This window comes from Mercenaria mercenaria, chromosome 6 (assembly GCF_021730395.1).
Source record: "Mercenaria mercenaria strain notata chromosome 6, MADL_Memer_1, whole genome shotgun sequence".
NCBI lineage: Eukaryota > Metazoa > Mollusca > Bivalvia > Venerida > Veneridae > Mercenaria > Mercenaria mercenaria.
The window spans coordinates 66,120,855-66,133,535 of NC_069366.1; the positions used below are offsets into that span (position 1 = coordinate 66,120,855).

Below are 12,681 nucleotides of genomic sequence, written 5' to 3' on the forward strand. Positions count from 1 at the left end.
TATGCGAAATTCACACTCACGCTATGCAAATGCATCAAAACGAACATGTGTTAACTGTTCTTGAAAATGTGTGATTTTTAAAAGGCGTTTAACTGTCGGAAGTGGAGCCCCTTTAGGCAGCCCTTTTCCGGAAATTCATGTTTATATCAGTATACTGACACTGTTTCGTAAAGTAATATACATGTTTACATGCTGTTTAAATTTTCATGTCAAACTTTTCTTTCTATGATTTGTTGTTGTTTGATTTTTGTTTCTCAAGGCCTCCATCGAAACCTTAAAAAAATAGCAGGGAAACAAGTTTTTGTCCAGTACTGTTTGCCAATATAAAATGATTTTATATAACTGAAGAGTGTTTGTTTTTGGTTTAACGCCGTTTTTCAACAGTATCTAACCAATGTTCCAGGATTCTGCACCAGAAAAAACCTGTCCTCTGCAAGTAACTGCCAACATCCCCGCATGAACTAGAGGTGGAGGCCTAATGATTTCAGACACAATGTCGTTTATCAAATAGTCACAGAGAACATATGCCCCGCCCGAGGATCGAACTCGCGACACCGCGATCCGTAGACCGACGATGTACCTACTGAGCTAAGCGGGCGGTTAACTGAAGAGTGATTTCTGAGTGAATTTAGTAGTGTCTCTTCATATACACAGGCCAACTTGTAGGAAATACAGTATTAGTCTGGTTTGCTTCAGCTCACCATGAACTTGGCTGCATTGAAACCTTTTATTTTACTGAAAGAAACAAGTAGAAATTTTAAGGCAGGATTTGATGAAAATTAATTATAATTAATTACTTGTCCTGAATAATTGTAATTAATTAATTATTTGTCCCAAAAATAAAGTAATTAATTGTTATTTAATTCAGAAGATTGCCAAAATAATTGTAATCAATTAATTATTTTATAAAATAATTAGGCACAACCCTGTTTGTGGCAGCACAAAGACGAGTAGATTCAAAGAAATATATGAATTTTAATGACATCAACTGATTGTGGAGTGATAATACAATATCCTAATAATTAGTAAGATTGTCAAATATATTTGTCATTTATAGGTCTGTACATGAACGTTAAGTGAAAATCTATATTTCAGTTTCCACGCTGAAGCAGATGGCACCCAAGAAGGAACGCATTTACAGATCTCAGCCGAAATGAGTCGATTGTATGTCATCAAAGCCCTGCACAGAAGACTGCTAGCTAGAAACATCAAACAGAAATACGAGGACAGACGGATGACATCAAAAAATGGATAGAGTTAGAAGGGCACTTTACAGCGTAAGTAAAAAACAAAATGTCTCCGAGACAGGCAGCTGCTGCATATGTACTATCCTATGTTTTTTTTACAGAGACGATATAGTGGAGAAGTAGAATTAAATAAAACGAAAGGACCTGAAGCAGTATTTACTGGATATTTTTTTTTTTTTTGCGGGGGGTTGGGGGTTAACGCCGTTTTTCAACAGTATTTCAGTCATGTAACGGCGGGCAGTTAACCTAACCAGTGTTCCTGGATTCTGTACCAGTACAAACCTGTTCTCCGCAAGTAACTGCCAACTTCCCCACATGAATCAGAGGTGGAGGACTAATGATTTCAGACACAATATCGTTTATCAAATAGTCACGGAGAACATACGCCTCGCCCGAGGATCGAACTCGTGACCCCGCATTCCGTAGACCGACGCTCTACCTACTAAGCTAAGCGGGCGGGTGCGAAAAAGCACGTCGTAGTTAAGTGAGATATGGCACAGGGAGGCTAAGGCTATAGAATATGTGACTTTCCTGACTTTTTGCAAGACCTAGTGAAGACAGAAAAGCGTAGAACTCTATTTAAAGATGGAAGACCAGGCTACAGCTGGTACACAGCCTTCAAGAACAGGAATAAATACACTACTGCAACGAGGTCCGATACACCACTTGAACTGAAACGCTCTCAACTACCAAAGACTTGACTGATAGGTGCAAAGTTCAGAGATTTTCTGGTTAATGTTGACTGCATTGAAAAACCAAAGCGAATCTGGAATGCAAGAGTATAGGAATCACTTTGGCCTCAGGACTGCGCATGCACGTCAGCCACTTTGGATATATGACGTCATGTGCGGCGGTCATTTTGAATTCTATTTTTAGAATGACATTATTTTTCTATTTTAAGAATGACTTGACAATGTTATAAATAGAAACGATCATTATAAATTTATTTCAAGACTATCATACTGAAAATGACGTTACTTAAGAAATAATATATCTCATCCAGTGATTTGTCGTTGAATAAATCATTGTTTGGAGTTCAGATGCGAAGCAATTATATCACGAGGGCGCAGCCCGAGTGATATAATAATACGCATTTGAACGACAAACAATGATTTATTCAAGAGCAAATCACTAAATGAGATATATTATTTCGATTCTAACACATTACCAAGGATTTTTAAGAACATCCTTGACCGCGTTCATTAAATATTTGCCCGTTTTCAATCGGTTTCTTTTCCAGCGCGCCGCTATGCCGTTTGACGCCATGACGAAATGATTGTGACGTCAGAACAGTGATTTGTTGTATAATAATTCACTGTTTCCTGCCTTCTTTGTTTAAAAGGAAAATATATTGGATCGTGTTAGAATCTGCTACAATTTATATCCCCTAAGTAGAGCTGACAGTCTGCTTTCAATAAAATAAACTAGGAACTTACTTTTAATCTATGTTCACTCCGGCAACTAAATGATTGCAGCGATCAGCGTACTTTTCGTGCGCATGCGCAAATCTATTTTTAGAATGAGATCATTATCTATTTTTAGTTCCTAATATTTCATTTTTGCACTCGGCTATAAATCACATTACGAAAAGTCAATTGCATTCAAGCGCAGTAATTGCGCTCATCCGATAAATGGTGCACTCGTTGATATTCTGGAGAAAACATTATCTCTCCCGTTATATCGCGCTCGATAATGACCGAATGGAAAATACATTATCTTTCCCGCTACTGCCCAGATTAGAGTTAGTTGAAATAGGATTTTATATTTTCAACTAACGGATGAAATGGCAGTCTTACACGTTTGGTAACTTGCGTACACCAATAGAAAGTGTTCAAAACGAACCAGTTATAACCGTTCCATTCTAAAGTGAACCCTGCACGTGTGAGTCAGTGTGAATTAAGCAGAATGAAGTTCTTAATGTCTGATCACGCCTTAGAAAAGCATTTAAATGCCTTAAACATAAATGCATCTTGCTTTTATTGTAGAAAGGTTATGTTGAAATGTATTCAACGATGTTTGGAACAACCAGACGAAGTCTTTGCATGTGGAAATAGAATTCGGTTAGAAAAAGAATTTGACTTTTATCTGGGTAGTTTGCAATATACAGCAAAACTCAGCTATAAAATATTTGTGTGAAAAGCAACAGAGGATACTATGTAATCACGGCCTATCCTATTTAGGAATGGACTGGAAAGGTAGAAAAAAAATAGAGGGAGAGCTGTAAGGTACGTAAAATGTCTTAGAATATGAGAAGACAAACAACAAGCATGCATGTTAGACTTAGTTCATAATTATGTGTACTATAGATAACGAATTCCAAACTTACCTTTGATATTAGAAATACTTTTGTTTAAAGTTAGGTCCAATTTCTGCAATATGTATTTTGTGTAATTCATCCAGTTTTAAAAACTGCTCAGGCCACACAAAACTGATGTCTTGTTCTTCGGATTTTTTTCAAAAATATTTGGGGCGAGCGAGCGAAAAAAAAAATTAACTTTTTTTTTCAAATCATCGTTTATTGAAGCGAGCGAAGAGCGATGAAATAAAAAAAATCGCTTGTGTCATGTTTATCACCAAATCAAGTGTATTTCTATTCATAAACCGGAAAAACAAATGTGTGTGAAGTAACATTCAGACAGCAATGTCTTTGGAGTATTGAATGTTTAATGTGTGATGCATACAATAAAAAGTAAGAAATATTTCAGCGCTTTTATTATTCTGAAATGTCTTATTTATCCCATATCACTTAACAATTTTCTCTGCTCGTGACATTAGACCTTTTAACCCTTGAAGTGCTGGACAACATGTATCTATTACAAATGCAGATCACACAGCACTCTACTGAACCTGTTAATCTGAGGTGGTACTATTCGGTGCCAAGTCTGCAGGCTGGGTTTTACTGTCAGAAATCAAATGAAAATCCAGCACTTTGAGAGTTTGACTATACAAAGTAAACAAAAACAAATGTTGACACTTTTGAGTGACATATAAGCAAATGTCTAGAATTCTTGATGTATTGTCATGTACCATCTTTAATATCACTCAAAACAAATAAAGAATTGTAGAACAATCAACAAAAACAAAACCTGCGTTTAAGAAACACACATAACCCCGGCGGTTTTTACATGATTGTATCTGCGGAAAGATTCATCTTATTGTACAGCGCAGTAGCCCTGACATCTCTGTAAAACTGCAGCTCGGGGAAATCTCAACAGCTGTTGCTGAAAATATCTGCCGTTCGTCATCTCGGCATGAGATAAAAAAAAGACATATGGGGCTGCCATTTTGTTATGCCCGATTTTAAAAGTGTTCGAATATTGCAAAATTTAATCGAATAAACTCATACTACCGGGGTAGATATCCCTTCTGTGCGGTAGGGAGACTACGTAGTCGGCTCGGTGGCTGTATTAGAGAACACGTTCTTCCGTTGCTCCGATAAATTACAAGCAAGGTGCGTTTTAACTTCGGAATTTCCACTTTATTTTTTCGTTCCTACTGATTTCGACCCAGCGCAAAAAATACGCCAGATGCGGGCGGTCAAAAAAAATTAAAATACATTGTATTTTTTTTTTTCATTTCCCGTCAAATTGGTGCGGGAAATCCGACGAACAGGTAATTAGTTTGGTGTGGCCTGACACTTATATCACACAAGAGATCACAGAGTGATCTTGGCGCCCACCAATGTGCCATTTTTGAGTGTTCCAAATTTCAAGACTTACTGACTAGCTCAAGGTCAAATTTCATTTCCGTACACAACACTTTGCATGTGGTCCAAATTCGAAAGCTGTAGCTTGAGAAATGTGAAAGTAGGTCACTAGATCAATTTCAAGGACGAAATGTGAAAGTAGGTCACTAGGTCAAAATCAAGGTCAAATTACACTTCAGAACACAAATTTATGCATATGGTCCAACTTTAAAGCCTGTACCTTCAAAAATGTGGAAGTAGGTCACTAGGTCAATGTCAAGGTCAAAGTTTGTTTCGGTACACAATCCTATGTATGTGGTCTAAATTTGAAGCCTGTAGCTACAGAAATGTGAAAGTAGGTCACTAGGTCAATCTTAAGGTCAAAGTTCATTTCGGTACACAAAACTATGCATGTGGTCCAAATCTGAAGGCTGTAGTTTGAGAAATGTGAAAGTAGGTCAGTAGGTCAAAATCAAGGTCAATTTCCAATTCAGAACACAAAACTATGCATGTGGTCCAAATTTGAAGCCTGTATCTTCAAAAATGTGAAAGTAGGTCACTAGGTCAAAGTCAAGGTCAAAGTTTTTTTCAGTGCACAAAACTATGCAAGTGGTCCAAATTTGAAGGCTGTAGCTACAGAAATGTGAAAGTAGGTCACTAGGTCAAAATCAAGGTCAACTCATGTCAAGGTTCATCTTGCCACTCAAAACCATACATGTGGTCCAAATTTGAATGTTGTAGGTTATTGACAAGAAGATTTTAAAAAATCTTTTCCCTATATAAGTCTTTATGAAACATGTGACCCCCCAGGGCAGGGCCATATTTGACCCTAGGGGGATAATTTGAACAAACTTGGTAGAGAACCACTAGATGATGCTACATTACAAATGCCAAAGCCCTAGGCTTTGTGGTTTGGACAAGAAGATTTTCAACGTTTTTCCCTATGTAAGTCTATGTAAACCATGTGACCCCGGGGCGGAGCCATATTTGACCCTAGGGGGATAATTTGAACAATCTTAGTAGAAGACCACTAGATGATGTCATATACAAAATATCAAAGCCCTAGGCCCTGTGGTTTTGAACAAGAGGTTTTTCAAAGTTTTTCCCTATATAAGTCTATATAAACCATGTGACCCCGGGGGGGGGCCATATTAGACCCCAAGGAAATATTTTGAATCATTTTGGTAGAGGACCACTAGATGATGCTTCATACCAAATATCAAAGCCCTAGGCTCTGTGGTTTTGGACAAGAAGATTTTCAAAGTTTTTCCCTATATAAATCTATGTAAATTATAGAAATAAACAAGGGCCATAACTTACTAAAAATTGTTGAACCAGTCTGATTTTCAGGGGGACCACAACTAGGGTACCAATACATCATTCTGACAAGTTTGGTCAAAATCCCCAGGTAGTTTCTGAGGAGATGCGATAACGAGAAATTGTTAACGGACGGAAGGACGGACGGACGGACGGACGGAAGGACGACGGACCACGGACGCAGAGTGATTTGAATAGCCCACCATCTGATGATGGTGGGCTAATAAACATGCATAGGTTGTTATCCAATAGTCAGTATGGCCCATCTGAAAATCAAGTAACCCATGGCTTATTTCATGTAAAACTGTTCCTAAAACGTGCGTTAAAGATATAATAATTATGATTTTGAATATAAATATTTACTGTTAGATTTTCACCACTATTGCTAAAGACTGTCTCACCATATTTGTCTGGTCGATTATTTCTATTTAGTACAATTTCTAATGTTTTTACAACAGTTTTTCTTTCTGGAAAATACGAGAAAATTATGTTGAAGAAGAAACTTTGTCAATGTTATACAAGAATCATAATCAACACTGCCTGATATCTCAGCATAATTTATCCTTTGAAATGTCACTACTCTCGTATCACTTAATGTCCAGTAAGAAACATCGTCTGGGGTAACAATTTCTGTATGTTTTGTGTTAGCTTTATCGAAAGAATCAGTTCTACTTTAACCTGAGAAAATGTTAAAGATCCAAATCCACTTCCTGTCACAAATTTTACAGCATCAAAAACATGTAATATAATATTTGTCACGTCATTGTAAAACAAGCCTTTGATTTCAAGAACATCCATTCTTTACGTATATAAATTTATCAAAATGACGCTACAGAATTCCTGGTAATTTGATAAACTATGACCTTTTCTTTGTTAGAAATCTTCAAAAATTTGATGGAAGCAATGTAATGTATAATGTTCCAAAGGACTGGACACTCGTCTTTCAAGCCTCATTAATTAGAGGGCATTATTCTGATTTATTCGCAGTTTGGAGACCATTTAAAGTGTTCCCTCAATGCGCAGTCCGCGCTTTCCAAAGCGCCCAACTTCACGGGACATCGAAAACATTTACACATGTCCGATTTCCCGCTGTAAAACAGTCCGGCACTTGCCAGCTCATACTTATTTGGAAGCATTTGTTTCGGGCATGTTTCAAACGTCTTCAGTCTGTTTTCATAGTAGTCATATTTTAGTTGTGGGGTGTGCAGTCTAAAACGTTCATCTTGCTTATGATACAGGTTTGTCGCCTTGCCACTCCCTAATGTCAACTCTCATTTCTCCTTTCTACTCGTTCACCTGCACATAACGATCATTTTCCAAAGAGAAATAACATCTGGAAGTTGCCATGTTTCTTGGTTGAGTATCAAAACTCTTAATGACGAGAAGAAATAATCCAGCGTATTATATACAATTAGCTTGCAATTGATTGGTCCGTTTATTCCAGTATATGATTGGTTGTCTATTCATAGGTATTCCTTTCTATCATTGGTAGTTATTTTTAGAAACAGATGTCGTATCTATTTATAGACGTACATACTGAGACGTGTTTTGAAGAATATTTCTGTATCTATGTTGAACCTCTGCAAAACGTGTTTGAAGAATACTTCTGTATCTATGCTGAGCCTCTGCAAATAAAATCGGACACATCATAGAGAGTAATATGACGTAATATTAATCAAAATACCATGTGTTTATACTTTTTGGAAAGCATTTATCCGTCCATTTCTGAAGTTAAAATCGAGAAAATCGAAGCTTTTTTCGATATTTTATATAACGTTTACTTAATGACTTAATTGATTTAACGGGGCCTCCGTGTCCGAGTGGTTAAGCTCGCTGACTTCAAATCACTTGCCCCTCATCGATGTGGGCTCCAGCCTCACTCGGGGCGTTGAATTCTTCATTTGAGGAAGCCATCCAGCTGGCTTACGGAAGGTCGGTGGTTCTACCCAGGTGCCCGCTCGTGATGAAATAATGCACGGCGGGGCACCTGGGGTCTTCCTCCACCATTAAAGCTGGAAAGTCGCCATATGACCACCGGTCCGAACGAGAATCAATTATCCCTTTAATGTTTACATAGACACGATTTTACAGTCAAACGAAGGAACGCAGAAGAATCTATTAGGAAGTCAATTGTATTATAAAGATACTGGAGACATTGGTACCAATGATGCTAAAACAGGAAGTAACAACGGGTTGTAAATCAGGTACATGATAACGAAAGGTAGTAAAATTGTGGAAATGGAAGGACCGTTACACAATGATTTATTTCAACAACCCAAGCTACTCATCAACGGAGTGTCTGTTGGTATAAAACTACATCGTAGCCGTGACGCATTCGCACTCATCACTGACACCATATCTCCTAGCTATCGCGCGAAAATTGTGGATGCGTATTTCAGACTTTGTATTCAATGGCTGAATAGTGACATATTAGTAGCGCATGACAAACTCTCTCAAGAGACGCCGGCCATTTACCCTTACTTACGTACAGAGATAAAGACGACATCTATTGCTGCGGGTCAGTTCAGTTACAGCGCGGACGATATATTTCAAGGATTGATACCCAGTAAATTGATAGTAGGTCTCGTTCCTAGTGCCGCGTTTAATGGCGATTACGCACACAATCCATTCAACTTCAAGCATTATAACTGCAGTTCCACAGGCCTTTACGTCGATGGACAATCGTTACCTTCACAACCAAACTATTCGGCGGATCAATGCACGGAGTGTTACAGAACATTAACTCTGTTTAGGAACGACATTAACATTTCAAACAAAGATTATAAGAAGGGATACTGTCTGTACGGTCTTTATGTAGACCCTTACTACTCGTTTAACACCAAAAGGAAAGGACATTGTCGACTAGAACTCAAGTTTGCTGAGAATTTACCAGGGAGTGTTACCCTGATTATGCACGCCACCTTCCCAGAAGTACTCAATATCAACAGTGCAAGGGGAGTGTATTTCAAATGAATAATATAGAACTGAAACGTATACTCGCGGGGTATCCTGTAACAGTATGCGCCTCTGATGAAATAAAAGTTTAAAAAGGACAATTTGTTATCGCTAATACGAATACGAGCAATGGGTCAGGAAAGCATTAGGTCGCTTTTTACTTTTCAAGGAGAGGACCGATTCTCTCGGTAACATGCCTAACGACTACAGGTGGGCTTTGAAACTATATTAACAAACAAGTACTGGATGATACGTGATCCTATTGAAGACTCTAAATCTGATACCTGTGGACTCTAATGTGTGTATTGTGTCATGACCAGATATACAGAATGATATTGTAAAACCAGGGGTATAATTTGAAAATCTTGTTAGAGAACCACTAGGCAATGCTACATACCAAATATCAAAGGCAAAGTTTTTTCCTATATAAGTCTATATAAACCATGTGACTCCCGGGGCAGGGCCATATTTGACCCTAGGGGGATAATTTGAACCTTCTTGGTAGAGGACCACTAGATGATGCTACATACCAAATATAAAAGCCTTATAACCTGTGGTTTTGGACAAGAATATTTTTAAAGTTTTTCATTTCGGTTGCCATGGCAACCAGAGTTCTGTATGGAATTCAATTCTTAGAACAATTTTTGAAAAAGACCATCCTACAAACATTCCTGTGCAGTTTAATCAAAATTGGCCTGGTGGTTTAGGAGATGTTGTTTAAAGGGAAGTGTGGACGGACGGACGGACGCTGGACGGTCACAACAGCTCACCCTGAGCCTTTGGCTCAGATGAGCATATAAAAACAAACAATAAAATGTATTTGTGTTCGTTTATTTTCTATGCAGCAATAAAAGAATATAAAACAGAACGTTGTCTTTGTTGTTGTTTCTTTAATATTAGCCAGGTTATTCATTTAACACTGTCTGTATGAGTCATTTTTGGTTTCTCCGTAAGTGATCTTATTTATTTTTATTTTTGTCACATTCTCCAGGTCAGTGCTCACCTCAGCTTATCCGTAAGTTCGCCCAAGTAATCCCCTAATGGATGGTCATACTCCCCAGGAGAACTCACGTAAATAACGCTGTCCGTGACTCTTTTATCGAGTTTGTTGAGCACACTGTACAGCTTGAGTCTGGTCCAGCAGGTGGTAAATATAGCTAAGTAAATGTTGGTTTTATTATCTTCTGGTTGACAGTCTTGTTAATAAACCCATTCTATCTGTATCATGTCATTGGAAAGTATATGAAAATTGAGTGGTTGTTTCGTAGGATCGGAAAACAGTTGGAAGAAAAGGTTTGCCTGCGTTTCGTGAAACTTTTAATATTTTTAGTATGCGCCAACCACTCTAACCATTCGATAGAGACCTTACTATATTGATCATTATAACCACTAGGAGGAATTTTTGCTATCATAGTACGTACAAATATTTTCTCGCTCACCTCCAACCCAGTCAGTTTGGTTTCATGGATCCATTCATTTTCGTGTAATACATACAGCTTTCCATCTACTAATTTTGCTGGTACCTAATCATTTTCACCCTCTAATTTCACTTTCCATTCTTCTTCTAAGAACATGGTTCTAAATGCGTTCATGCAGACCGAAGCTAGTCACGAATCTAATGGATCCACGGCCCGTACTCACTTTTCTTCTTCTTGCCCAAACTGTCTTTCACCAGTAGCACTCATAAGTAATTCTCTGAATTCTAAACACGCTTGTCTCAAAATATCAACATCACTTCTACAATATTCCAAAATTTCTTTTCTAAAATCAAACACATCATTATTTCTCTCACTCAGCCATGTTAACAAATCAGATCTCTCTTTCTCACTCATAAAATCATGTCCATAATATTTAGCCTCAGGGTAGGGTCCTTTATAATTTTGGTTTTCTTTTGTATTATAATAATGAGAGAACCACCCTTTTTTCAATTCATCTAATCCAAAGGCCTTCGGTAACGCAGATAATTTCATGGGTAAAAAGTTACGACTGTCAGTTTAATATGCAAAGCTTGCTCCAGCGTCATATACATAATCCTGGATCCGCTATAAATGATTTTGTCGGATCTAAGGGATTGATTGGTCTATAAGATATTCTAAAAGGAAATAACCGTCGTAGACTTTCATATTGTGTGCAACAACTTTAAAATATTGATGTTGATCAGAAAACAACCATCCGCCAAATTTTTCCGCGGTATCCATTCCTTCAAACGTGACTTCTCTAAACCCACATGTTCTGGGTCATTGCCCTTCATCTTCGTTAGCAGGCAAGTCTGAGTTGTCACATCCGTCGCAACGGGTACCGCATTTTTTACACACAGACTCTTGCGTTAATTCTTTATCCATGCATTCCGGACACACGTACAGTATGGACCACTACAAAGTTGAGACGATGCGTGGTTTTACCGCGCCATTGCGTTTTACAATTTTGACATTTGGAGCAAGATTTACATACCTGTTGGGATTGGCAGTCTTTACAACCATTTCTTCTATTGGGTACATATCCATTTTCACACACTGACGTTTCTTCCTGACTACACTCAAAATCAAAAAAAATATAAACTTCGGAATGTGATCTTCTTTCGCTGGGGAGCTCTTAAACAACACAAAGGTCCTTCCATGATATAATCGTTACACGAACTACACATATACTCCCCGCACTGGTGTTCATCTTTCTTTCGCTTTCCAACCTTAAAACTTTATAGCATAAAGGGTACTTCCACCATTTGTCGCACTGTGAGGTTCCACTGGGTTTTCCTTTATTTTTTTCCTTTCTTATGTATTGGTATTTGTTTATGTTTTTGATGGCACTCTTCTGATCTACAGTCCATATTACAATCTCCGCAAGTCACTTTCCGTTTTAAGACACTGGTCTCTTTTACAGACGCTACAATGTGTTTCGCACTGGTGTCTTTCTTTGTTGTTGTAATGTTTGAGACATTTTTCACAAAATTATATGGCACTGAAGAAACCCGTTATACTGATGAAAGCATGAAAGTGATCGACATCCACTGAGTATATGTAAATGCATGGACGCTCGTCAGAACTGGGACTTGCAATATAAATTTGTTTCCCAGCCTGGCGCTAACCACTATCACGCGTACTCCCAGGACTTCAAACGCCGTTATATCTTCTAAACTCGCTGGTCTATCCACGGGTACTTGAGCTAATTGACTGATCGCAGCCGCCAACTGTCGTTGTTCATCTCTTTTCTTTGCCCTGAATTGTTTATTATAATTTTCTGGTACTTTTTGATTTTCTAGAATGAGCTGTAGATTACTCTTCTTTCCTCTTTTCTATGTGATTTCTTTCCATTCTTCTTGCGAACATCTTTTTAATTGGACCAGCTGACTACAAACGCTCTGGCCATACAAATCTTGTCGTCATTTTCTATGGTGACTGTAGATGTTTTCAACTGGAACGAATTGTTTTTTTTTCCAATTGAGTTTAGTGATTCTTCGTCTAGCCCCTCCTAAAAGTG

General features: G+C 38.0%; 2 protein-coding genes across 2 annotated transcripts in view; one reads left to right on the plus strand and one right to left on the minus strand.

Moving 5' to 3' along the window:
* LOC123548543 (transmembrane protein 180-like) overlaps positions 1-12,681 on the minus strand; it is a 58,754-nt gene that overhangs the window by 22,878 nt on the left and 23,195 nt on the right. The gene's annotated exons all lie outside the window — the stretch shown is intronic.
* Positions 8,488-9,222, plus strand: LOC128558067 (uncharacterized protein F54H12.2-like). The gene has a single exon (XM_053546866.1). The coding sequence runs from the start codon at positions 8,488-8,490 to the stop codon at positions 9,220-9,222; it is 735 nt and encodes a 244-aa protein (XP_053402841.1).